Source organism: Ochotona princeps, chromosome 1, assembly GCF_030435755.1.
Source record: "Ochotona princeps isolate mOchPri1 chromosome 1, mOchPri1.hap1, whole genome shotgun sequence".
In the NCBI taxonomy this organism is placed as follows: Eukaryota; Metazoa; Chordata; class Mammalia; order Lagomorpha; family Ochotonidae; genus Ochotona; species Ochotona princeps.
The window spans coordinates 36,339,986-36,365,481 of record NC_080832.1 but is presented as its reverse complement, the minus strand read 5'-3'; the positions used below and the strand labels follow the sequence as shown (position 1 = coordinate 36,365,481).

Here is a 25,496-nt window from a genome sequence, read left to right as displayed (position 1 = left end):
AACTACTGATTATCTTCTTTGAATCTAGATCATCTTGGTTTTGCACTATAGTGAGAGAAATTCCATGTTAGGAAGCAAGAAGGTTGATTTCTAACTTATACCCTGTTGTAAAATTTAGATAAATCATTTAATGTGCAATTCAGTTGTTACTACCATGAAATGGGACATGACCTTTCAGTTATTTGAAAGCAGGAAACTAACCCCAAATTTCTGAAACAGATTAGTGAGCTGCCCCATTTCTTCAGGTAGCATTTCTTCTCTCTTCTTGGGTAACTGTCAGGACAGTAAGAATGAGGAGTTGGCCATGAAATTCCAAGACTCAGAGAGAATTCCTTGACCTCGTTTTAGAAAAGCTAACAAGCAAAAGTAATACTTGCACACAGGGAGATTTGCAAAAAACTAAATTGAAGCTAATCTTAACTAAAACATTGTACATTCATTAATTTAACCATTTCTTACTGAACATTTACTATACTCCATAATTACAAAGTGAGCAGAAACACAATTAAAATCTTCCCCTGTAGAATTTCACAGTGGTTCATGAAGCAAAGTTTGAAATCAGAATGAAAAAAAAAAAATCAGGTTAAACTAAATTACAACACTCAGCTATAATTTGTAAGCCAAATCTTACTACTTTTTAGGATTTCTTAAATAGAATTAACAATTTTGTTCACTGTGAGATTCATCTATCCCCAAAATTTTTCCCTGGAAAACAGGGATACTAGACAGCATTGTCGGGATGAAGCAGGAAGGTAGAAGGAAGATAACTCAAAACACTGGAATTTACTAGGCCTCCCAGTATTTTCTTGTCTTAAAATTTATGACCAATGAATAGGAGCCCTCACTTAGCATGACGTTTGTGACAATTATAGGAAGTATGCTATGCGCACTGTAAACGTAGTTGGCATTGTTAGGTAAAGCTTGTAATAAAGAGGAATAGTTTGGCTGAGCGAATTTCCATTTTCAGCACATTGATTAATTTCTATAGCTGAACTTTCACACTAGTTCATTAACTGGAATTACTTTTACCAAACAAACACTAGAATATTGAATGTTTAAAAATAGTGCATTTTTGTCCATCTCTCTGAGGCATTTTTCAAACCTTTTATGGTAACCCTTTGACCACTACATGGAACATACAATCCTATCTACTTAAAGCACCAGTTTGGCAAACACATGTCAACAAGTTATTTGGATTTCTTATGCAGGTCAGTTGATGACCTTTCCTGACATCAGGTGATAGTGTTAAAGATGTCGGTTCAAAATAATGTAATTGATCACTCTCCTGCATTTGTCATTAATTTGCGAGGATTCTTGATTAAAGAAAGGCAAGTAACAGCTATTTTGACATGTGGTTGTCTCATGTCACTGTCACAGCAACTGACGCTCAAAACCAAAAGTAAGAAAGCAGCCAGAGTGGTACAGCTAAAATGTACAGCTAGATCTTCTGACCTCATGAACAACTTCTACCCTGCCCCACCCTGCTCTCTCTGCCTTTCATGAAGAAGGGTGGCAGAGGTGGTTTACGTGAGGGAATGTTCTTCTACAGACAAGATGCAACTAAGCCCTCACTGGACAAAAGGTGAGGGTTAACAAGAGCAAGCAGAATTCATTAACAGAGTGCAATTAACTCGGAAGAGTCATGAGAAGCTTCAGACTACTTTTGAGGCAGAGGTATGATAAGATCACAATTGTTGTTCCTAAAAGAGCGTTCTGATTGCTGGGTGTATCAGTAGATATGTAGGATATGGAAGGGAGAGCTGTCAGTAAAGGAGGGTGCGTCCATACGAAAAAGACGACTGGCTGCGGTCATGAGGAAGACTTCTAGATCCCTGACTTAAGCAGCTAAATGATCTCATTTACCAAGCTAGAAGATAGTAGAGAGAGATTATCTGTTAGGGGTTCAGTAGGTTTTAATGTCTAGGGAGATGTTTTGGAAATCATTAGTGCAATATAACCCCTTCATGTCACTGGCAAAGACAGAGAGAGGTCAATGAAGTCACTTTCCAGTGGATTTAAGAGTAGAAAACAAGTCCTGTGGCTGTTCTGTCACACAAAACACCACGCAGCAGATGGTTCCAACCTTTGACATGCCAGAGAAATGCTCTGTGGGTTTGCTGCCAATCTGACTTCATATTTATTTAATTAATAGCCTTTTCAGAGAGAATTATCAGTTTATTGGCTCAGGATTTATTTCACAATCTTTTTATGTCCTTACTTCAAGAACGCTGAGGCTTTAAAAAAGTTACAGTAACCTGTTATTCTAACCTAAGCAACAGTTTTAACAGCAAGCCAGCCACACACACGCTCATCAGGTCCAGTGTCAGTTTTCTAACGGAACGTATTCTGTTGTTGGGGAAAAAAGGAGATTCAAATCTGACTCTGACCCGGGAAGCATTATTGTGTCTATTGTTAATACAATCTTGTATCATGTATTTTTGATACAGCATATGGAGGTTTTCAGTCATTTCTATTGGATAAAATGACCAGCAACCTTGAATATGACGGGGATTTTTTTCAGCACCCTTTAGAAATGGGTGAAGCAGTTTTTATAGTTGTCTTAAAATTGCTGAGTGAATTGTAGAGTATCGCAAAGTTAATGAGTGGCAGAACTTGGCCTTAAGATTATTGTAGAGGGATATTTGTTTTGGTTTTTTTAATGTTAATGATCTTTGCTATACTACCACAATACCCATATGTCTCCTGTGAAGTTCCTACTATTAATATTTCTTTGGGCTTCACAGTATAGATTAAGGGAAATCTTCATTATGGATGAGATTCTTACTGGTTGACAGTTACTTCAGGTTCTGTCCCACTCAAACACTCATGTGAGAGCTCACTGTGGGAGAAGGAGATACTGAAGCGAGAGCCTCAGTGCTTTTATGTGACAACCTTTCTTAAGAGAAAAGAAGGAAAGTGTGTTGGGTATTCTCTGTAATAGCAGAACTTCCTGAGGAAAGAGGTTAGTTAAAAAGACAGATTTTGAAAGTAAATATTTCATTTTGATAAAAATAATTGTACGGATTTCCCCTGAATGTCATATTTGAAATAGGGTCATGATCAAGTACACTTTCTGGGGGAAGTGTTTTAAACTACATCTCTCTGAAGTATAAGCAAATTAACTCTATGAATTTTGGTATCCTCACTGAAAACTTTAACGGGAGAAAGAATATTATGCTCTTTCTAAATGTCATGGTTATACTCACTATCATAGATATTCTTTGTATATTCTAACACAGAGAGTATTGTTTTTAGTATCCCATGTTTCTCTTTTCTCTTTTGTTTAAGGTCTGTTTTAAGTCCTGTTATTTGCTCTTGATGTTCTTCAAATACCTCAACCATCAATATTGGCTGCTGTCTTTTGCTTGCAGTTGCATTCAATTTCTAGTCTATGTGTTACTATCTACACTGTACAAAAGAATATTTTATTGGTTGTATTGTAGGCTCCTTGGATCAGAAGCCATATTTTGTCTCATCATGACCAGTTTCTAAAAAACAGCTTACAATGGTCAAAGCAAACTCTCTTCAGGATGATAAAGATGGAATATTGAAAATATGACATTCACAGCATCTGCATGAAATTCACCCCAGATACTGCTTCTATATACGGTTGCCTCAGTGCACTGTCCAAATCCAACTTCTCTTACCCAAATTAAATTTTTTGAGATGGAAACGTATTACCCTTATTTTAACCAACAGAGAATTTTTTTCACACAGTGAGGCTTTAGAACCACAGACACAAATCTTTTGTTTGGAACACCCCCCCTTTTTTCAATCTGCTTAAGGAGCTGCTTCTCTTCTCTGTGTTGCTAATCCCCTACATGTCTTACTGACTGAAGTGTGTGTGTGTGTGTGTATGTGTGTGTGTGTGTGTATAGACCACAACAGCCATGACAGCCTCTATCTGTGACAGTGAAACGTTAGACACTCTGGTGTGATCGTTTGTAAGTTCCCGACTCCTGTCTCAGAAAGAAAATACCAGCATTTGTCTTAACTTCAGCTTTCTTGTTTAAAGCTTTTCAATAATTTCTATTGGATAAAACTAACAGCAACCTTGAATATGGTGGGGATAACCCAGGAAGTAGTGTCCTTAAAGTAAAACAAGATATCTTCATACATAAACAGATATCTTCAGACATATAGATTTCTGAGCAGTGATATGTGTTGGATGCTTTCTTAATTCTTTAACTGTAGATCAAGTTAATATGAGTGTTCCCATGTCATAGATGGGGCAACTGGGACTCAGAGAGGTTAATCAGGTGCTGTCAAAATAATCAGTCTGTGAACTGACTGGCACAAGAATTTTTTTTAATTTATGTTGGTATGCTTACTAGCTAGCACAGTGTCTGAATTAAGTGATGAATGTTGGTAATTCAGGCAGACAATACTGCACTGGGATTCAGAATCAACCTCTGTATCAGTTCAGGCCAGTGCCCCAGCAGCCTGTCCAAGTGCTCCTCTAGGAAAAGTCAAGGCTCCTTCATGTTGGAATGTGATGGCATCACAGTGAACTGTACCTAAAACTGCAGAAAAGTATCACACACAAAGATGTGTGCATATTCCTCTTCTACTGCCAGCAAGTTTATGAATCTAGGAGAAAAAAATCTCCATTTATTTTTCTCTACTAGGACTTCAGATGTGACACACAAAGATAGAATTTTAAAAATGATACACCCACTATTTGCACTTCTTCCTGTGCCTGTTAAAATACCACAAGTCCCTCGCCTGCTGTTTGCTTATGCTAAGGCTGTAGCCAGCAGATACGCTACTTTAGCAGGCTATGTGGCAGGAAGATCCAAGTTTATTCATAATGTAACAAAGTAGAGTTTGTTTTTAGCACAAACTGAAGTCTGTTTCATTCAAGAATGTGCAGTTAGTAGTTATGGACTCACAGCCACGCAGATTCATTACCATTGAACTATCACATTTTCTGTTTATGTTGATTTCTAATTATTTGTCCTCTTTTAAATAAAAAAGGTTGGCTCTCCTAGCTAGACCAGAGCACATAATGATTCCCACTGTTGGATGAACACTGTTGGATCTGTCTCATGAAAGTGCTGTTATTACCACCCACTAACTCATCAACAGGTCCAGGACCTCTGCAAAATCTGGGTCTTTATTCTTTCCTCCACCCTCTCTTGTCCTCTATTCACCTCCACTTGGGAACTTGGCCATTTGGAAAAGAGAAGGCTTCCCTCACTTAGCAACAGCTGAGGATACTGATCCAATAACTTACATTTTTCACCAGTAGCAGTGTATCAACTGTAGGATAGATTTCCTATTGCAGTTAGCGGAAAGAACTCTGCTTTTTTATTCTTTAGGGATAAGAACTCTAATGTTTGCTATACATATGCTCTTGTATTCCTATTGTTCTATTTCTTCTACTATCATAAACCACCTACACACACACACACACACACACACTAGAAGTGAGTAAAAGTTTAATACCCTGATAAAAGCTAAAGCTAAAATTACAGCTAAGGAGATGAGGAGGAACAGAAAAAGAACGTTCCCAAGAAGGAAGAGCTTCTTCAAAGATTGGAAAATGAATTTAAATTCCCAATTTGTTGCTGGTTAGAACATTCTACACTAGTATAAAAATTTATAAAAGAATGCATTTTCATGGAATACATGATCTTGGTTCCACTCCAAGACCCATAAAATTAACAAAAATAAAAATAGCCATGTGAGGCAGCATATATTCTTTCCTTCTGAAATTTACTTAGAAATTGAGATTCTAAATATACTTCAGCTAATGAACTCAGTGCAAAAGCGTGTGTAGGACTGGGTTCCACCTCCTTGCTGTCGCCTTCTCATCCTCCGTCACTCACCAAGCTGCAGCTTCCTCGTCCTCTCTGTCGGGTTTCTCATGCTCTGCAGTTTTCTACAAATTCAGGCCTGTGAATTTCTGGTTTTCCACCTGGAAGACCCCCTTCTGCTTTTCAAGATAAACCCTGCCTTCCTCATCATCCACCTCAACTCAACTAAGAAACAGAGTACTGCTTAACAACCACAATTGAAGTAGTATCCTGACATATCCTCTGCTCTGTCCACTTGTTTATTTCCTTCCCAGCAATCTTTATTCATTCACTTGTTTATTAATTAGTTAATACCATGACATGACTGGTATTTTTTTTAATACTTGCACATAAGAGTTCTCATACATTTTTGCTGAAGGCCTAAATCACAGTTTCCACAGTGTACTCCTACACGGTGCAGCCAACTTCCACCCATCTCTCATTTCTAAGCTTGATTCCATACCATGTGATTAGACAAAGCCTAGCCCTTGGCCACCAAGTTTGCATTTAGCTGCCAAATATTCATCATATCTTAGATTTCAGGAATTCTACAGCTAGTGTTATTTGCTAGCCATTTTCTTAACGTTTTCGGTTGACTTGATTTTAGTGGAAAGGCTAGTTAATTGCTGTTTAATGTTAGGTTTGTCTTATTGCTGTGGCTTTATTTTAAATTATTTATAGACTATGAATATTAGAGTCCCTTTGGGAAATTATTATTCAGCAAGAGAGAAAGAAAGGTTTTCCAAGTTCTGAAGGAAAGTATTTCCATTGAAAACAGTATTTTCCCCACATCATAATAGTAGAGCACCAACTGTGCTGTACTTAGCAGCTGGTAAATACATTCCTTTCTAAGACTGTGAGGAACTCTCTGAACCCACTGGTGTCAGCACACTGGCAGATTTGAATGACTGAATGCTTGACAAAAGACACAGCAGACTCTCTTATTCTGTTAGAATTCAAATTATGTTATTGACTTTGATAACACCACATAGAATATGTATGTAGGCGTTTATGTGCAAGAATGTGCATTCACAGGTGTGTATTTATATGTATATGCAGTATTTCAAAAGCAGCAACATCTATATATAGTTGAATATTTAAATAGATATACTAATAGATATCCTTCTTTAACCAATTTACTATATGAATGTAAAGAAGGCATATATCGCACTAATTAATTACAGTTACTCAAAAAAGTTTCCATACCTATTTTGTTGTCTATAGGTAACTTCCTTAATTGCCTAAATGGCTTTGGAGACCTACTCATTTTCAATTTTATCTTGGAAGTTTTAACTGACAAATAAATAAAAGCATAGTTTATTGGATTGATGCAAAACAATTTGAAAGAGGCTGCCAAGTAATTTACATTTTCTTTTTTTCAAGGATTTATTTATTTTTATTAAAAAGTCAGATGTACAGAGAGGAGGAGAGATAGAAAGGAAGATATTCTGTCTAATGATTCACTCCCCAAGTGACCACAATGGCTGGTGCTGTGCCAGTCCGGAGCCAGGAGCCAGGAACCTCTTCCAGGTCTCCCACACGGGTACAAGATCCCAAAGCATTGGGCCATCCTCTACTGCCTTCCCAGACCACAAGCAGGGAGCTGGATGGGAAGTGGAGCTGGCAGGATTAGAACTGGCGCCCATATGGGATCCTGGCGCGTGCAAGGTGAGGACTTCAGCCGCTAGCCGCCGGGCCCAATTTACATTTTCAACATTAGATTTTTCTTACACTGACCTTTGCCAAGCATTTCAGAGAAACCATGAAACATTCTTTAATTTTCAGTGACTATAATATTGCTCTCAATTTAAATACAATTATGTTAACAATAAAGTCCCAAGATACCGCAGAATGTGTCATACTGACATAGGCAAGAAATAAACCCCACATGCTCTCTTAGGCACATGAATCACTTTTTTATTATTTGCATTATTATAATTTTAATATTTTCTTTGATAATTAAGCATCTTTGAAATATATGCAAATGGGACCTTAATTCCTTTACCAGATGTTCATAGGAACAGCCAACTTAAAGTCAATTACCATATCACAAATACTTTTTATTAAATATTTCCTGCTTTGAATTCTTATTTTTGTAAACCCAAATAAATTGCTCATCATATATATGTATATAATTCATACATATATAATATATATATATATTTATATATACTGTATTTATTTAGTAATCAGAAACTCTTTGATGACAACAGATTCAATAAGTAACTAGCTTACGTAGAATTTGAAAATTACCAAGAAAGTATCAAGACAAACAGACCCCTGTTCTCAAAAAGCTTTCAATCAAAATGAACAACCAGAAAAGACACAGAGGAAAGATAGATGTAAAAATAACAATCTGGATTATAGAATTCTACTGAGTTTTTTTACCCCATCTCTTAGGGCCCTTCATAGCAAGAGCAATGTGCTGTAGTTTCACACTGTAATGAAACACCTGAGTCAGGCAACCTGTGAGAAAAGAGATTTATCGATCTCACCGTTTTGGAGGTTCAGAGTCCATGAGGCATAACATAGTCTCCCCAAGGTCTGCTCCTTGATTGCATCACGTTATGAAATAAGAAGCAATGGTGACTGAGTTCAGGAGCAAACAGGTGATTACATCTGCAACCAGGATCAGAAGGGGAGGGTGCGTCCCACATTTCCTTTCTAGCATATGTCCCTATTGATCCAGAGATTTCCCACTGGAACCGCTTGTTAAAGATATCACCACCACCCAACACCACTGCTGTGAGGACCAAGCCCTTCATCACATTAACCTTTGAGGGGGTCACAGATCACATCCATATTACCAGTGAACACCCTGAAGACAGGAATGTTTAAAAAGTAGACATTTGGGGGTTTTGTTTGTTTTGTTTTGTTTTTGTTAAGAATAGCTTATCAATGTTGTGAAATTGTTTATTTTTAATTATCTACATTATAAAATTCAGCAAGTTGCTTTCATGTATTTGAGCCTTGCTTTGAACTCAGTCAGACCTGTTTTATTAACCAAAAGACTATTAAATTTTATATTTCTGCCAATTCTCTAACCACAAATAAACGACCAAGAGTGGTCATTGGTAGCATGCAAAAAAGGATTTCTTTCACATAGCAACTTGTAATAGATATTAACACATTTGCAATTAAGCTACCACTGCAGCTGTTACAGAAGCAGAACTTAATTTCCAGTGCTGGAAATAATTTCCAGTGCTGGTTTATTATATCATAAACATTGAAAATAAGTAAACAAAGATTGTGTAATTACCAATTGCCTTAGTCCATTTAAAATTCTGTGGATAATGTATCAATGTTGAATTATCCTTTATGACAACAAGAAGTCTCTTAGGAACTGTGCTATCAATTATATGTCACTAGTTGAAGGCTTTCAAATAGTGTAGAAACACTTATCTAACAGTGAGATAATTGAAGCTAATTATTCAAGGAATGCCAACAATTTATACTGCAAATAGGTTTAAGTTTTGAATGATTTTTATATAAAACTTTCACAATGTAAGAGAAGTATTTCCTTCTTTCTTAATTTTAGAGAAAGACATAATAATTTTACCAGGCATGTAACATATTTGTACTCAGAAGCTCAAAGTTTAGACTTCCCACTGAATTCTGCCTATTTTCCCACTAATATCTATCTCGGTTACATTTTTTAAAAAAATCATTTGTTTATTTGAAAGGCAGAGTTAGAGAAGGCGAGAGAGAGAGAGAGAGAGAGAGAGAGAGAGAGAGAGAGAGAGAGAACCTCTGGTTCACTCCTGTTGGTTCACTCCTCAAATGCTACAATGGCTAGAGTTGGGTAATGGCAAAACCAGGAGCCTGGATATCCAGCCTGGCCTCTCATGTGGTGCAGGGTTCCAAGCTCTTGGGTCATCATCTTCTGCTGTTTTCTCAGGTGCTAGGAAGGAGCTGGATCAGAAGTGGAGCAGCCAGGACTCATGCTGGTACACATGTGGGATATTGGTGTTGCAAGAAGCAGCTCAACTTGCTGTGCCACAATCTCTGTTAAGCTTCTGTTTATAACTTGGAGACAGGTACTAAATGGTCAAAGATCTAAGTTTTAGGCCTTAATTTAGTGTCACTATTTGTTCATTAGTTAATAGCATTTCCTTGAGTCTTTGTGATTTTTAAAATAAATAATTGTGTTAGCATTTACTTACATAATTATAGAACAGTTACTACAATTCAATTAGTTTTTGTGAAATGAATACTATGAAACCAAAGTGGTATACAAGTGTGAAATGTTACAGAAATCTGTTGAGAATGTATTTCCTTTCCCTCACAAAATCTCCCTTATTTTGGACCCTTTTTTTCCCCCCTGTCATTTTCAGGACCCTTCCCTTTCCAGGTGTCTTCTCTAATTCAGTGTCTACCCCCCTAGTGGCTGGCATGAGAATTTCCAAAAATTACCTACAAATAAGCTACATTCATCAAATTTCACTTTTTAGATGTATTATAAAATCTGCAAAGTTAGTGATTCCCAGCCATATTTATATTTTTAGTTTTTGCTATATACTCCTTGCTCTAACTCCTTAACCACAGATTTTTAGTAGTCCTCCACCTCTCCCCCCACACATAGCCCATCCACTGGTTGCATCTAGAAATACAGCTTCTCAAATCCTCTTTCTTATTCAATCAGTGTCAGTTGGTCCCTATATTTAGTTAATGACACTGCCAAGATCCCCTTGCACATGCATGCCTTCCTCATCTTGTTACACAAGGTTACACCTACACTTTCAGAAATCAGCCTTTTGCATTGATGACTGCGGAAGTCTTCTCTGAGTTGCCATGCCTGCCATGTCGCAACGGAAAGTGTCTTTCCAACAGTCCTAATCACACTCACTCTATCGTCTTCCCCCACACATGACTACAAACTAATATCTAGGGCATATTACACAGAAGTTTGTATAGTCTGTATCTGTCTTATCCTTGTCTTCTTGATATTCCACAGACAGCATTCACTATCACTTGTGTATCAGTTGCATCAAATCACGCCAGGCTTCTTAATTTAGGGCAGTGGTGCTGCTTTGCCTTCTAGCCATACATGATCATTCAGGCATTGATTTATTTTTCTCAAGTGTGTCAGGTATTCTATGAAACTGCCTCTCCACTATCAACATCACCATTGCTTCATATGAAATAATAGCAAATACATATTTTTGAAAATGTTATGTATAAATTGAAAAGTAATTGTTATCATATAAGAAAAAAGAAAAAACATGACAAAGTAAAATTCTGTTTTCTGACTTAGAAAAGATTTTATTGCTAAAAGGGTTGCTACAGTCAATCCAGACCAAAGTTTTCTGTGGTTTTCATATAAAAAGTTAAAGCTCTTGACTGAGATGAAACTTGAGAAATTTTATGTAGTTGTGTAATACTGACTACAATTTGAATGATCCTTGTACAGCATTTACGAAAGCAATCACTAGTCAGTTGTAAAAGAAAAAGTATGGAATCATAGAATCTGGGTTTTGTGGACCCCACTTCTTGCGCTCCCTGCAGCCGGTATTGTATCTTTATTTAAAGAAATAAAGTTTAGCATCATTTCACATTGAAGATTTATTGTCCATATTGTAAACTCAATGATTAACAACAAAAGAAATTCTCACTGCAAGTTAGTACAACTAGATCATCCTTGTCTTTCCAAAAATCTGTTCCTAAAGAAATATTTGTCTAAAAAGGAAATTTAAAACGGAAAAGGAAGAAAACTGGGTGGAGCTCAATATGAATTATGCTATCTTTCATGAGCAAAAGTTTTAGAGAAATAGGGAAATGAGTAAGTTCTCTAGGCATATCTTATAATTTCAGTGGAAACTGTAAAAATCTCATGAAGATTATTCTCCTGGAGGAATTGCCAAGCTTCCAAAGCCTAGTTTTTAAAGATGAAATTTGTCTTAAAAATTGTCCATTTTTGAGGCTCCAATAGGGGAACTCTATTTACACTAATCACCGATCTATTTAAAGCTATATCACAACTAAGACTTGTTTCAAGGTGCTTAAAACTGCAGTTATACATTTTATCTTAACAGTCACATGTCAGAGGCAGAGATGTATTTTCTTTTTTTTTTTTTTTTTTTTTTTAAAGATTTATTTATTTATTTATTTATTTATTACAAAGTCAGATATACTGAGAGAAGGAGAGATAGAGAGGAAGTGGAGCTGCCGGGACCAGAACCAGCAGCCATATGGGATCAAGGCGAGGACCTTAGCCACCAGGCCACGCCGCCAAGCCCCAGAGATGTATTTTCATAGACCAATTAGATCCATTTTCATTAAAGCCATAGTAGTTTAGTGTGCTGAGTTTAGAACAATTGTCTTTCAAGTTGAGGTCCACGTTTTCACCGACAATTCTTGTGAAAAGGTTTTATAGGATTATAACCTATACCTATTGTTTCTTGAGATGGATTCTGATGGACATTGGATAACGGAAATCACTTGTCTCTCTCTTTTTCTTTGGTCTTGCCCTGCTTATAGTACGTACATACTTTGTGTAAATCTGCAACACTGAGTTCCTGGCATGAAAAATGACCCTGTTACTTGGAAAGCAGTTTTCACTCACAAGTCCCCCAGGCCCTATAATGTCTAAACCTCCTGTGCCACTTCATATGACCACCCCACCCCAAAGAGGAGCCTGTACCGGAGAAGCAGACTTCCCTTCCCCCACCCACATTTCCTCAGTTTATTTACAAAACGTCTTGGAATGAGAATGAGCTGCTTGTGGTTACTGTGGCTGATTCAGGGATGATTCCCCACAGGCAGACGATGCTGGTCAACCCAATGACCTCTCTGTAGCTAACCCATGCACCCCTGTGGTAATGCTGCTGGGTCATAGGGGTGCCCCTTATAACCAAACTTAGAGAAATTTGTTTTTGTGGTTAAGAAGTTTGTAATAAGCAACATCACTGTGAAGACAGATTTAATAATGACAAGGTCCAGCAGATCCTGTCCTTTCCACTATCAACAAAAAGTCAGAATTATAAAGGGAGGCATTTAGATTCTGCACATCAACTTTTGCTTCTCAATTATTAAACTTATGAGAAGAAATATTCCAGGAAAGCTTTGTTGGTTGCTGAGTAGGTGGCAGCATTTCAGAATCATTTAGCCTTGAATCACAGGGTAGAATGTGCTGTGACAGATTGTAGATGAAGAGATTCCAGAAGCTGCTTTTACTCAGGTTAAGCCCTAATATGTGAATAGATTTACTGCTGAAGTTAAAGATGTGCTTATCTTCCGTAGCATAAATGAAAATAAAAAGTAACGTGTTAATTTCAATAAGCACAAAATTACAAGTCCTCAGTCTCCCAGGAGTCTAATTCTGGGAGGGTATTTTATTGTGTAAGTTTTTTGAGGTAATACTTTTCTATCTTTCAAATGCTTCAATTTAGGCTCTTTTAAGCTAAGAACAATGCAAATGATAAAAGAAAACACTAGACTACAGAAAAGGGGAAAAATCCTACCTTATTTAGCTATCGCAACCAAATTCAAAATGATTGAAGAAGGCCAGAGTTGTGAAACAGTGAGTTAAGCTGTTGGCTGTGACACTGGCATCCCACAGGAATGCAGGCTCAAGTTCCGGCTGCTCCATTTCTGATCCTGCTCCTTTCTAATGTGCCTGTAAAAGTCAGTGAGAGAGATATCCCAAGGACTTGGACCCCTGTTCCCATGTGGAAGACCAAGGTGGAGTTATGGGAGCCTGACTGCTGCTTGGCCCAGCTCAAAGACCCAATGGATGAAGATCTCTTTCTCTCTCTGACTCTTTCAAGTTTATAGAGTAAATTTTTTTATATAAAAAGGAAATTTAATTAAAGATGATGTATATCCTGCCAAGAAAATGTAACTTCTGTACCTATGATTTAACCTTTCTTTGTGTTCCTGCTTTGTCTCTCCAGTGCATCCTAATGTCAGTCAAGGCTGCCAAGGAGGCTGTGCAACGTGTTCAGATTACAATGGATGTTTGTCATGTAAGCCCAGACTATTTTTTGTTCTGGAGAGAATTGGCATGAAGCAAATTGGAGTGTGTCTCTCTTCATGTCCAAGTGGATATTATGGAACTCGATATCCAGATATAAATAAGTGTACAAGTAAGTGCCTACCCAAAATTGTATTTTTATCTCACCCATGGGGACTTTTCCAGACTGAAATGGCCTCTAACATAGCCGGATATTCAATGTTAAATAAGAAAAGGTGAGGTAAGCCTGATAATTTGGCTAAACCATGCTTTGCTTTCTGGGACAAGAAAACGTTCACTGCTAACTGAGAAAGGACACTTAGGACACTTATTCTAACTATTGAGAACATGATTGTTAGTCACAGAACCTATAGGAAAAAACTACAAACATTAGTTCAATTTGATCCTATTATCATCACAAAATGCAGTTGTTCTATAACTTGACAAATCATCTCAGCTATTTTGGTTTTACAGAGGTTTCCACTACACAAGTAAAATATTTATCCATTGGGAATACATATTATAGGAACTCTTTCTGAATCCTATCCTCCACAATGTCAATCAGATTACATTTTAAAACTCCAACATGGGAAATATCACTTCACTATCTAACCATTGCATGTAGTTCTTCCTGTTTTTCCATACTTACTCCTACTACCCTCATACAACCTCTGCCCCAGCCTCACATTCTTATGAGATCTTTTCATCTTAAGCTTTTTTCCTTTCATTCTTAGCCTGGCTGCTCTGACAATTTGGAAAGCTTTTGAGCTCACCTTTGTGTGGCTGTCTCTCTCATCCAAGACTCTGCTCCTATATCACCTTCTCAGTGAGCCATTCCATGACCACTTACCCAAAATCATCATACTTTTCCACTGATGAGTCATTTTCCATCTCTTTTTTCTAGCACTAGCATACATATTCTTTTCAGAGTTCTTATCACTCTGGAACCAGACTGCCTCTTCTGTGGTTCTGGGATAGTTGCATAATCTTTTGGAGCCTCAAACTCTGTCTGTAAAACAGGAATCATAACAGTGACTACCTCATTGGATTATTGTAAAATATTAAGGACTTAATATTGCCAAATATTTGTTGTTGTGATTCTGGTTTATAGTAATTGTCATCTGCGGGTCAACTGTTATTATTTTTTTTATGGCTCCCATTCTAGAATATGAGCTTTGTAAAGACTATTTTCTTGTGCACTGCTATCCACCAATATATAGAATAATGCCTGGCTTATTGTGAGTAATCAAATGCCTGTTGAGCTAATTAATAGCCCTGGTGTTGGCATTTGGCACAGGGTTAGGATGCCAGTTGGGACACAGCTTGCCTGCATCAAGTCCTATTCCTGATCCAACTGCTTGCTAATGCAAACCATGAGAGAAGCAGAGAATGGCTCCAGTTCTTGAGTTCTTGCCACCTGTGTGGATAAACCCGGATTGAGTCCCTGTTCCTGGCTTTTACCTTTGTGTAGACCTTACCGTTGCAGGCATTTGGGGAGTGAGCCAGGAGATGGACTTTTTCTCTTTCAAATAAAATGAAAGTAAGACTCAAAAGAAATTTTGAAATTTAATAAGTTCTTAAGAGCACCACAAAGGCAGTGCCCAAGCATATTTTTAAAAGTTTTAATGAACCATTTTGCTGATTTAATAAAGATTGCTTATCTTATAAACAGAGGTAACTAACTATATATGTATATTTATATGTGTATATATGTTTATACATATATGTGTATATGTGTGTATATATTCAACTAATGTATGTACAGATTATATATATATATATCTCAGGAATGTTTAGCAGAAGAGTTTCAGGTTTAATGGTGATTTTGGCTTTGCAATATTTGCACATATATTTCTATTCTAAACATCTGAAATCTGAAAGGTTCAGGAATGTGAAACTTTTTACCCTTCATGTCAATGCCAGAATTATTTTACATTTTGGAGTGTTTGTGGTTTCAGATTTTTGGGTTGATGATACTCAACATGTATTTGCTCCCTAAGGCAATTAATACAGAGGTTTTGAATTCAACAACTGGTGTACATCAACTAAATGGCTGCAGGGTGATCTTTAATTCATTTTACAAAATAAATCTGAACCCAAGTGTTTGTTTGACACCAAGTTGCATGTATATGTGCTGGAATCATGCAGAACTGGTTCAACAGTTCTTTGAAGAAAGATAATCAACGCATGCTTGTCTTTTTTTCCTCTTTCAGAATGCAAAGCTGACTGTGATACTTGTTTCAACAAAAATTTCTGCACGAAATGTAAAAGTGGGTTTTACTTACACCTTGGAAAGTGCCTTGACAATTGCCCAGAGGGGCTGGAAGCTAACAACCATACCATGGAGTGCGTCAGTATTGGTGAGGAGCATCTCTGAGATTCAGCATGGATGAGGAATACTGTAGATGATAAGACCAATGTGTGTGGAAGGCCTTCTCGAGTCTGATTTCATAAGAACCTGACGAATTGCCTCTAATTGGTCCTTTCCATATTTCCTTATGAAGATACTCTTTAAACATGCTTTTCTAGCCTTCCACACAGCATGTTTCATAGTAAAACTTAATGCTCGGTGGACATGCAGTTGTTTCTTAGAGACAATAATCATTACAACTATTCTGATCATGATAGATTCATTTCATATTATTACTAATGGAAATTTTAACCATAGTGAAATGAATACGAATTTGTGTATCTGTGTGTGTGTGTGTATGTGTGTGTGTGTGTGTATGTGTCTTGGTCTTGAATTGGATTTTTACCTAAGGGCAAGAGTTTCACACAACATCTAGATTTAACCTCAGCCATTGGTCCGAGTTATTCCTCTGTGGAGGAAAACACTTTTTCCTTTGAGCTCAGTGGCTAGACTAAAGACTATGAGCTGTGGAATTGATAGAACTAAATGCCTTATATTTTCACACACACAACTTTAATGGAATGTTCTGCTTACACACATTCAGCAACAAGAATGAAGATTTTGGACTTACTCAAACTGACAGAGTGAGGCAGTGCTGGGTCTGATTAACTGCAGGCTGAGCTTCTTGGAGAGCAGGTCCCTCAGATAGGTTGTCTAAATGATGGATCCCTGTCAGGCTTTATTTTCTTTTTCTTTTTTTTTTTTTTTTTAAGATTTATTCATTTTATTACAGCCAGATATACACAGAGGAGGAGAGACAGAGAGGAAGATCTTCCATCCGGTGATTCACTCCCCAAGTGAGCCACAACGGGCCGGTTGCCGCCAGTCCGATGCCGGGAACCTGGAACCTCTTCCGGGTCTCCCACGCGGGTGCAGGGTCCCAATGCATTGGGCCGTCCTCAACTGCTTTCCCAGGCCACAAGCAAGGAGCTGGATGGGAAGTGGAGCTGCCGGGATTAGAACCAGCGCCCATATGGGATCCCGGGGCTTTCAAGGCGAGGACTTTAGCTGCTAGGCCACGCCGCCAGGCCCTTTATTTTCCATCTTTTAAATGTAGCAGCTACTACAGCTACAAGTTTGAGGAACACTTGGGGAACAGCTGCTAAACCTAATAGGAAAACAGCATACAAAATTTCAAATTCTGCTGGGCAAGAACCAAGAGAACCTTTAATGCTGCCCTGATGTTGGCATTTGCACACAAATGCCCTCCTGATTCAGTACACAATAGTCTCCAGGTCTCCCCTGGGTCCCCCAGCACTGCCTTCTCTTAGAAACTTTAAGTGTTAGATTAACAGCCAAGTGGTGATTTAACCGCTTCAGGTCCATCACAGAACTTTTACTTCTAACCATTCCATTGCTAAGATAAAATTCGTAAATGGTATTTTAACATCATTGGAATATGAAAAACAATAATCCTGAAATAGTTAATGGCTCATTTTGATTAAGATTTTTCTCTAGTCAATAAAAGCAAAGTGAAAAAGAAAAACAGGAGAACAATATAGGATGAAGAAAAAAGGCACTTGAGAATGCACTTCAGGTTCATCTCTTCGTAAGGGGGAAAAAAAAATAGGAAGCCATTTGTGGAATAGTCAAAGACGGAAATTCAGGAGCTGCAGAAAGTTTATAATTTTTTCTTTACCCCTCCAAAAAAAGACACACATATTTATATTTTCTTAGTTATTGAAGGTGTTGTAGTAAACCTTGAAGTGCTATTTAGCTAAGTTGAGTAATGTTTTCTTATCAGAGAGAACATTTAACTCTTGCCACACTGTTGGACGAAACGTCAAAGCTTTCTGGTAATTTATAAGCTAGTAGGACTAAGACTGTCTTACCATAAATAAATTTTAAAAGTTCAAGTTTTTTAGAATAGGCGCTAGCAATCAAAAGCCATTTGTTGGGAGTGGGTTGTGGTGAAGCAGTTAAGATAACTCAGAACCCCTAAGCTCAACATCAGTGTGTTAGGATTTGAGTTGCTACTCCTCTTTGGATCCAACTTCCTGATGGTATGCACCCTGGGAGACAGACGGTGATGGTCCAGTATTTGAGTTCCTTCCACCCATGTAGGAGATCCATACTGAGTTCTAGAGTCCTGGCTTCAGCCTGACCCATTCCCAGCCATGCCAGCATTTGGGGAACGAATCAGCAAACAGAAAATTTCTCCATCTCTCTCTCTCTCTCTGTCTCTTGCCCTGTTGTTTGGCCTTTGAAATAAAATAAGAATAATTTACTGAATATGACTTATTTAACAGGTTCAACTGATGTATGTCACGGTGGTAGTAAAATCAGACAACCTTTGTAGGTGCCAGCCCTTGTTGCTTGTGCAACATTTCTTATCATGTGGTGTCTGGCCTGAAGGCACTGTATCATTTTATGGGAAATGATTTGTTTCATTATCACAATGAAATAATAAAGCTGCTCCATTAGCAAATATAAAAACTGAGACCCAGAAGGCTGAAATGATAACTCCAGAAGTCGACTGAATCTTAATCAAGCACTATAATTACTAACTTAGCTTTAACTGCCCACTCATTCAATAGAATGAGATTTTTTTCCTTCTGAAATCTACACCACCTTACTCACTTCCTACCTAGATGTTAAAAGTCTCAAAAAGAAAATACTGCTGTATATACATAACTTTTTTTAAAAATTGGAAAAATAGAATGAAAATATAAGTTTATTTTGATGCACAAAGTAAAGTTGAAGTCCAGACAGAGGCTTTTCATAATATATCTCCACAAACTTTTTGAAGACCTTAAGTAGAGCTGGGGTGAAAAAGGAATATTACGACATATCCACTCTTCATGACCTGAAGGTCAGATTAAACACAAACACCCAATGAGCCCAATTTCATGAGAGAACACATTCTTTACACTTTGGGCTCCAGATATCTGCTTCCTTCTTGCACTGTCCTTCTGCTGTTTTCAATGCTTCTCTTGGAGAGTTGGACTTAAGTAGCCACGGAAAGATGTTTCACTCCAAATACTGGATAGCAAGGGCATGCCCTACGGGACCATGCAGTCAACAAGAATTAGAGCAAAAGAGTAATGGTGTTGTAAGGCCATTACTGGTAGGACATCCAGTTCAACTTCCCTTCCAATTCTGGAATTCTTTTTACAATATCTCAGACTGATGATCAACCACAGCAGGATCATTTCCAGGGACAGGGAGATCATTACTTTTGTGAGACACTTGCCTCATTAATGAATAGATAACAACTCTCAATGTTACAGTTTTTCTCAATACAGAAGATAAAAGAAACATAGATATTGAGTAATTTTGGTTTTAGTTTGAAAATTTGTTTCCCTGAAAAGAGATTCTTGTGTCATACGAAAAGGTTGCCACTACAACTTGTCTCGTTCATTATATGAAAGTTTTATGACATAAATATAATATCACTTTTCACGTTTCTACCCACTAGAAGTGTAAACATGTATTAGAAGACCCAAGGAAACCATTATAGCCAAGAAGCAAGAAACACACACAGAAAAAGGAAACAAATTTCTAAAAGAAGCCATAGAAAAAGTACATGATTTCAGCTCAGGAATGACTCAACCCAGCTAATTCTAAAGGCAGATTATATATGGAAATTGGCCCAGAACTTAAAATAGATGCTGCTAGACCTGTGCAGTACTCACTAAAAAGGGACAATATTTAAACAGTCAGTTACCCATAAAGCAGAAGAGAAAGTGAATGCAATCAAACACGTGGGTTGGTTTTCTGCTCAAGGATTCATCTACCAGCACAGAGCTTCTCAAAGGCTGCCCCTACAATCTGCACATCAGCATCCTCTGTGTTCTCAGGGAATTTTGCATCTCCACCGCAGCCAGCCATTTCAAAAGCTCTGGAGTTGGCTTCTGTGTTTTAGTAAACTTTTTGGTGATTCTAATGCTTATTGGTGTTTGAGAGTCAGTTTTGCTCTCGATAGTTTTCTCAAATTCTAGTTAGAATTAGTCAATAATCAAAACAGTGCTATATAAACTGTGAAGCATTGTTCATTGTGATTAGTCATGTTGGTGACTAGGTTAAAAAGTATGGAGGAATACACATGGGGTTCATATTTGACTTTCCTAGGTGATTTTGATTTTATAGGATGAAAACATTGCATTCTTACCTTTCCCATTTATTTCCTTTAATATTTAAACATCTTGCTCAACTTTGATCTGCAGGATCTTCCTCAGAGTTTGGGAAAGTATTAACGGAAGTCAACCTTTTACTTTGTTTAACAACAGAGCAAGTGGTTGTGAGCAACTGAAACTTTTGTTGTTGTTTTTCTGTTTCAGTGCACTGTGAGGCCAGTGAATGGAGTACTTGGAGTCCATGTGCGAAGAAAGGAAAAACTTGTGGTTTCAAAAGAGGGACTGAAACACGGGTCAGAGAAATAATTCAGCACCCCTCAGCAAAGGGTAACCTGTGTCCCCCTACAAGTGAAACAAGAAAGTGTACAGTGCAAAGAAAGAAGTGTCAAAAGGGAGAACGAGGTACAGTCATACTAAGAAAATATGCCTGTTTGAATCCTTATAATTTGATGTGTTATGTGTACCAAAGAACACGTTGGCTATAAATTGTAAAATAAAGATGTGATGCTGTAAGGTGTAGCCGGATATCAGAAGCATCAACTACATACATGAGGGTGTGGACTGAGTTCCAATTAACTTTTCTATGTTCTAAGCATTTTAACCTTTATTTTTTCTACCATCCAGCTTCTTAGCTCCCAAAACAACTTCACGAGGTCTCATTAAACAAATGGTTGAATGTCATCTAATACAAGAACATATCAAACAGTCATTACCATCAACCTACTCCTTTGTTCATTGTCTACAAAGGACAGGTGGTACACCCCACATCTGAAAATCTGAAACCTAAATTATCCCAAATCTAAATTTTTGAGTGTTGATGTGATCCACAGATGGAAAATCTTGTACCTTGAAAATTTGTTATATACACAAAGCCATTAAAATTATTGCATGAAATTATGTTTAGGTTAATGTGTAAGGTATATGCTAGAATACTTCAAAGAATTAGCAGAAAATGGAATTTAAAAGACATGTTCATTTTGGTGAAAAAAATTCTGAAAGCCATTCATTACTTTCTCATAATATGCATGTTGATTAACTTGCTGAAGGTCCCTCCTATGAAACCTAAATAAATTTCATGTTTTAACTTATGTTCTATCCCCAAGATATCTCCTTATATATATATAAATATTCCAAAATCAAAAACTTGAAATCCAAAATGCTTCTGGCTCCAGAGATTTTGGATAAGGGCTGCTAAATCTGTAGTTTGAGTTAAACTTTAATGTCTTAAACATACAGAATATAGGATAAACTGATAGGAGAAATATAGCATTTAATCTGTTTATTGAGAATGAATAAAATTGCAGTTAGAACTGCAGCTGCTGACTTTCGAATCTTTCTCACTAATGTTCTCAGCACTACTGCCACAAATATGTCGTATAACTTTAAAGATCACTTTGTTATCCAGTGAAGCTATCAGTTCATCTTTCAGCTAATTGCAGTTTGAAAAATGTTTGCCTCATGACTGAACTACCTTACTTTATTTTCACATGCTTATTTGGTCATTCAACATAATTTTATTAAATTCTTCCTTTATGTTCACATAGTGTTGAATCCTAGAAATTCACAAGTAAAAAGTATACTACTTAAGGGAAGAGACCAATGGGAGGTGAGCCAGCCAGTAGGTTTAAAGAGATAACCACAATATCGTATAAAAAAATAAGATTGAAGACTTAGAACAAAGTTCAGTGGGGAACACAGAAGCAGATACTGTGAGAACTTGAACATTTTATTGCTCATACATAAGAGAATCTGGCTTACCTGCACTTTGATATTCCCTCTGCTAAAAAAAAAATGGCCATCATTAGAATATATAAACATCAACATTGCCATTATATCTCACCAGTTGATGTGATAAAATTCTCTAAGAGATGAGTTGTGTTAAACAGAACTTCAGACTTGTGAATTTATAAGAGGTTTTGATTAAAATTTAGTTTAGGGGATGCAAGTTGGCTAGTGATTAGAGTCTTTCTGGCACTTGTTGACAATTAGTTTAAAGCAACTTAGATTTTTAAGACTGAATTTGGAAGTCAAGTATTTCATCACTCTCCTATTGGTGTGCTCCCTTAGCTATTCATTTACTTATGTTACTTTCCTAAATTTTCTTAAAATTTAATGTCTCACAGGTGTTTTTGCTCAGATAATTATTTCCATGATTCTGTGTTATTAATCATCATGTAATATCCTTTGTTTTTAACATAAGTGAAAAAGCTTAGCCAATAGAAAATTAAATTAAATTGTGCTTTATTTTTTTTTGAGAATGTAGGCTTCTGATATATTTTTCTAGCACTAGACTTAAACATTTACATTGGAAATGTCAATTCTTAAACTAGCCACTTATAAATAATGCCACAAGAAATTTGAAATGGTAACCTGTGACACAAGACTTGGCTTAAATGTTTCTTTCTGATCTTTTTCCTTCCCTCTGAGAATACAGTGACATTTTACATTTACAAAGAGAACTTTAGACAAGTAGAAAAATTTAGATATTTGATTCTTTTCAAATTTGGTAATGCATAGTATAACAAATAGAATATGTGGATGATATTTATACTTACGTGCCAGGTTTAAATCCACTTTTACATACTCTTAACATGTTTCTCAAAAGTTTTAGAAACTCAAGATGGGAAGAAAACCAGTTTGTCCTGCATTATTTACTCTTCTAACAGTTTTCTTAAGTTTCTTTTCAAATATCCTGCTCAAATATAAAGATATCAAATCCATTAGTAATTATGAACTATGGACATCTCATTAGGTCCACTGAATCAAGGATCACATCAAAATAATATTAGGCAAAGTTTCCATTTAGGCTCTGTTACATGTTTTTCGTACTTTAAGTAGCAAAGTATCTTGACATTTTAATATTGACTTGAATGTATGATGCGTGATGAGGACCACAGGTATAGAGGGATGGCAGAATATTATCAAAGTAGAGTAGAAAACTTAAACTTTTCTGTGTTTTCCAATGTGGATTGCTGTTTCTTACTTTAAGTAAGTCAAGCTTTAGCAACCTGTAAGCACATTTTTAAAATAACAAATAAAAGATTTGTATTATTGATGAATTTTTAAAATGTAAAGTTTTTATTATGAAAGGTGGAGTTCTTACTATAAGCTTTAACCAGAAAAGGTTGAACTTAAACTTGCGTCTATGCTCCCTGCTTGAGAGGTATTAATAATAGACAGAGGTAGACAACTTATATTTGGAAAAGGTATGGAGCATGTGTTTAGGATTTTTTCCTGCTCTGTTTTAATTATCAAAGGCTAAATTTCCTGGGGAAGAACGATAAGATTCAGAAAATGACTATCCAAAATGTACACAAAGAAGTTGAATAGAAGGAAGTGTTTTAGTAAAACGATTGATTATTCTAGCTATGAGATGCTTTCTAAAACATGCTTTTTGAAGAAACAGATTGCAAAACCCTATACAAATACATTTTTCTTTGCTATCATGTTTTTATGTTTAAAATAATCATAGCAAATTAATTCAGGGAGAAAAAAACACAATTCTTGTAGCCCCAAGTCTAATTTTTATATGCTTTATTATTTCTACCATTCCGTACTATTTCCCTTTATGTGGTATGCTATCATTTAGTCTGCCCTACATTCTTAATCAGCTAGCTTTAATAACAGGCTATTGTCATTTAAGTGTAATTAGCGTGAACCTGTTTCAATTGAATCATGTAACTGAAATATCCAAAAATCATAAGTTATATTTTGAGGGCATACAGCGTAACTTAGACTGGTACCATATACATTGAAGCAGTGCATTTTGAAATAGAAGTAAGCAGGGAAAATGCACTCTCATGAGTTGTAAATTTATATTTATTGATGCTTTTGATGTGTTAAATGTAAACATCTCCCACACAAGGAAGTGAACCATGATAGGAATGTGTGAGTATGTTTGTATCTCATTCAGAAGGGCATTTTTGTATGTGGCATAACTGAAGAAGAATCATTAATTAATTGCATTAATTATTTTTTGCATTAATTTTTACAATTCTCTAACTGAAGAGAATTCTACATAAACGGCTTTTGCATTGATTCTGTTATTTGGCTAATTTCACGAATAGATGCTAATCAGTTATAGATACGATATTGGAGTAGGCAAGAGAGAAAAGAGTCATAAAAAGATGTGGTAGGAATCTATTGTTTTGGCATAAAGACATGCTAGTATCTCTTCCATCAAAGAAATTGAAAGGGAATTTACTAAAAAGGTACTGAAATATCCAAAGATACTTCCCCCCCCCCCAAAAAGGTAAGAACTTTTATATCATTCCATATTTGGAATATAACATAGGCTTGAAAGTAGTAGGTATTATACAAAGCAAAAAAAATCTTACATGTGATTCTATAAATGGCTAATAATCACACCCTGTAATGTAAATATTATGAATATTCATTATGTTTTTGTAAGTACAATATGTAAAATTACAAGACCAATTTTTTAAGATACAACCCAAAATGACATTAAGTCGGCTTTGTTCTTAAATTTGTTCCTCTTCCCTGTAGTTCACTGCTTAACTCTTCATATACATTCCAGTGCCTTTTATTTTATAGAAAATGTTTATTTTTACTTTTTGGCAATGCAGAGATTCAAATAGAGAAACACAGAGAAATGTATCTGCCACTAATTCATTACTCAGATGCCTACAATAGGCAGAGCTGGATCAGGCTTGAAGCTCAGATTCCGGGTCTCAGTCTGGATTTTCCACAAGGCTACTAGGGATCCAAGCACTGGAGCTATCACCTGCTGCCTTCGGTGATGCCAATAATGGGGAGCAGGTGGGACAGAGCAGAGGCAGGACTTCAACCCAGTCATGGCAGTGTGATACGTATGCAAGCATCCCAAGCAGTAGCCTAACTGTCTCAGCAAATGCCTGCCATTTGTAGTAAATATCAATTCCTCTTCAAAACGTAATGATTCCTGAAATAATTCATCAAAATCTGAATTTAGGGATTCGTTAGCTAAAAATATAGACAGCCTATCTTCTCTGAGTTTGTAGATGATGTCCTTTGTCCCCACTGTCATCTCATGGAAGACATGCATCCTGTTTCAGCACAGCCGAGAGCTTCCTACCCTTGCCCTAAACCCGTTAATAGATCAGCCACTTGACACAAAGCAGAGAGCACTAAGTACAGAGCTGAGAAATTAATGGCACTAGAGACTGTAGGTCTCACCCAGAAGCAATTAGTCTCTAGGGAACATTAATTATTATCTGCTGGTAGTACCTAGGATTAGAAGCCATGGCATTAAACCCATCAAT

General features: G+C 36.7%; 1 protein-coding gene across 2 annotated transcripts in view; it reads left to right on the top strand.

Moving 5' to 3' along the window:
- The window catches only part of RSPO3 (R-spondin 3), an 80,685-nt gene that overhangs the window by 15,247 nt on the left and 39,942 nt on the right, over positions 1–25,496 (top strand). For both annotated transcript variants that reach the window (XM_058671169.1, XM_004587226.3), the window contains exons 2-4: positions 13,691–13,882; positions 15,963–16,109; positions 20,440–20,637. In XM_058671169.1, the coding sequence (XP_058527152.1) occupies positions 13,691–13,882; positions 15,963–16,109; positions 20,440–20,637 (537 nt within the window). The remainder of the gene's footprint in view (positions 1–13,690; positions 13,883–15,962; positions 16,110–20,439; positions 20,638–25,496) is intronic.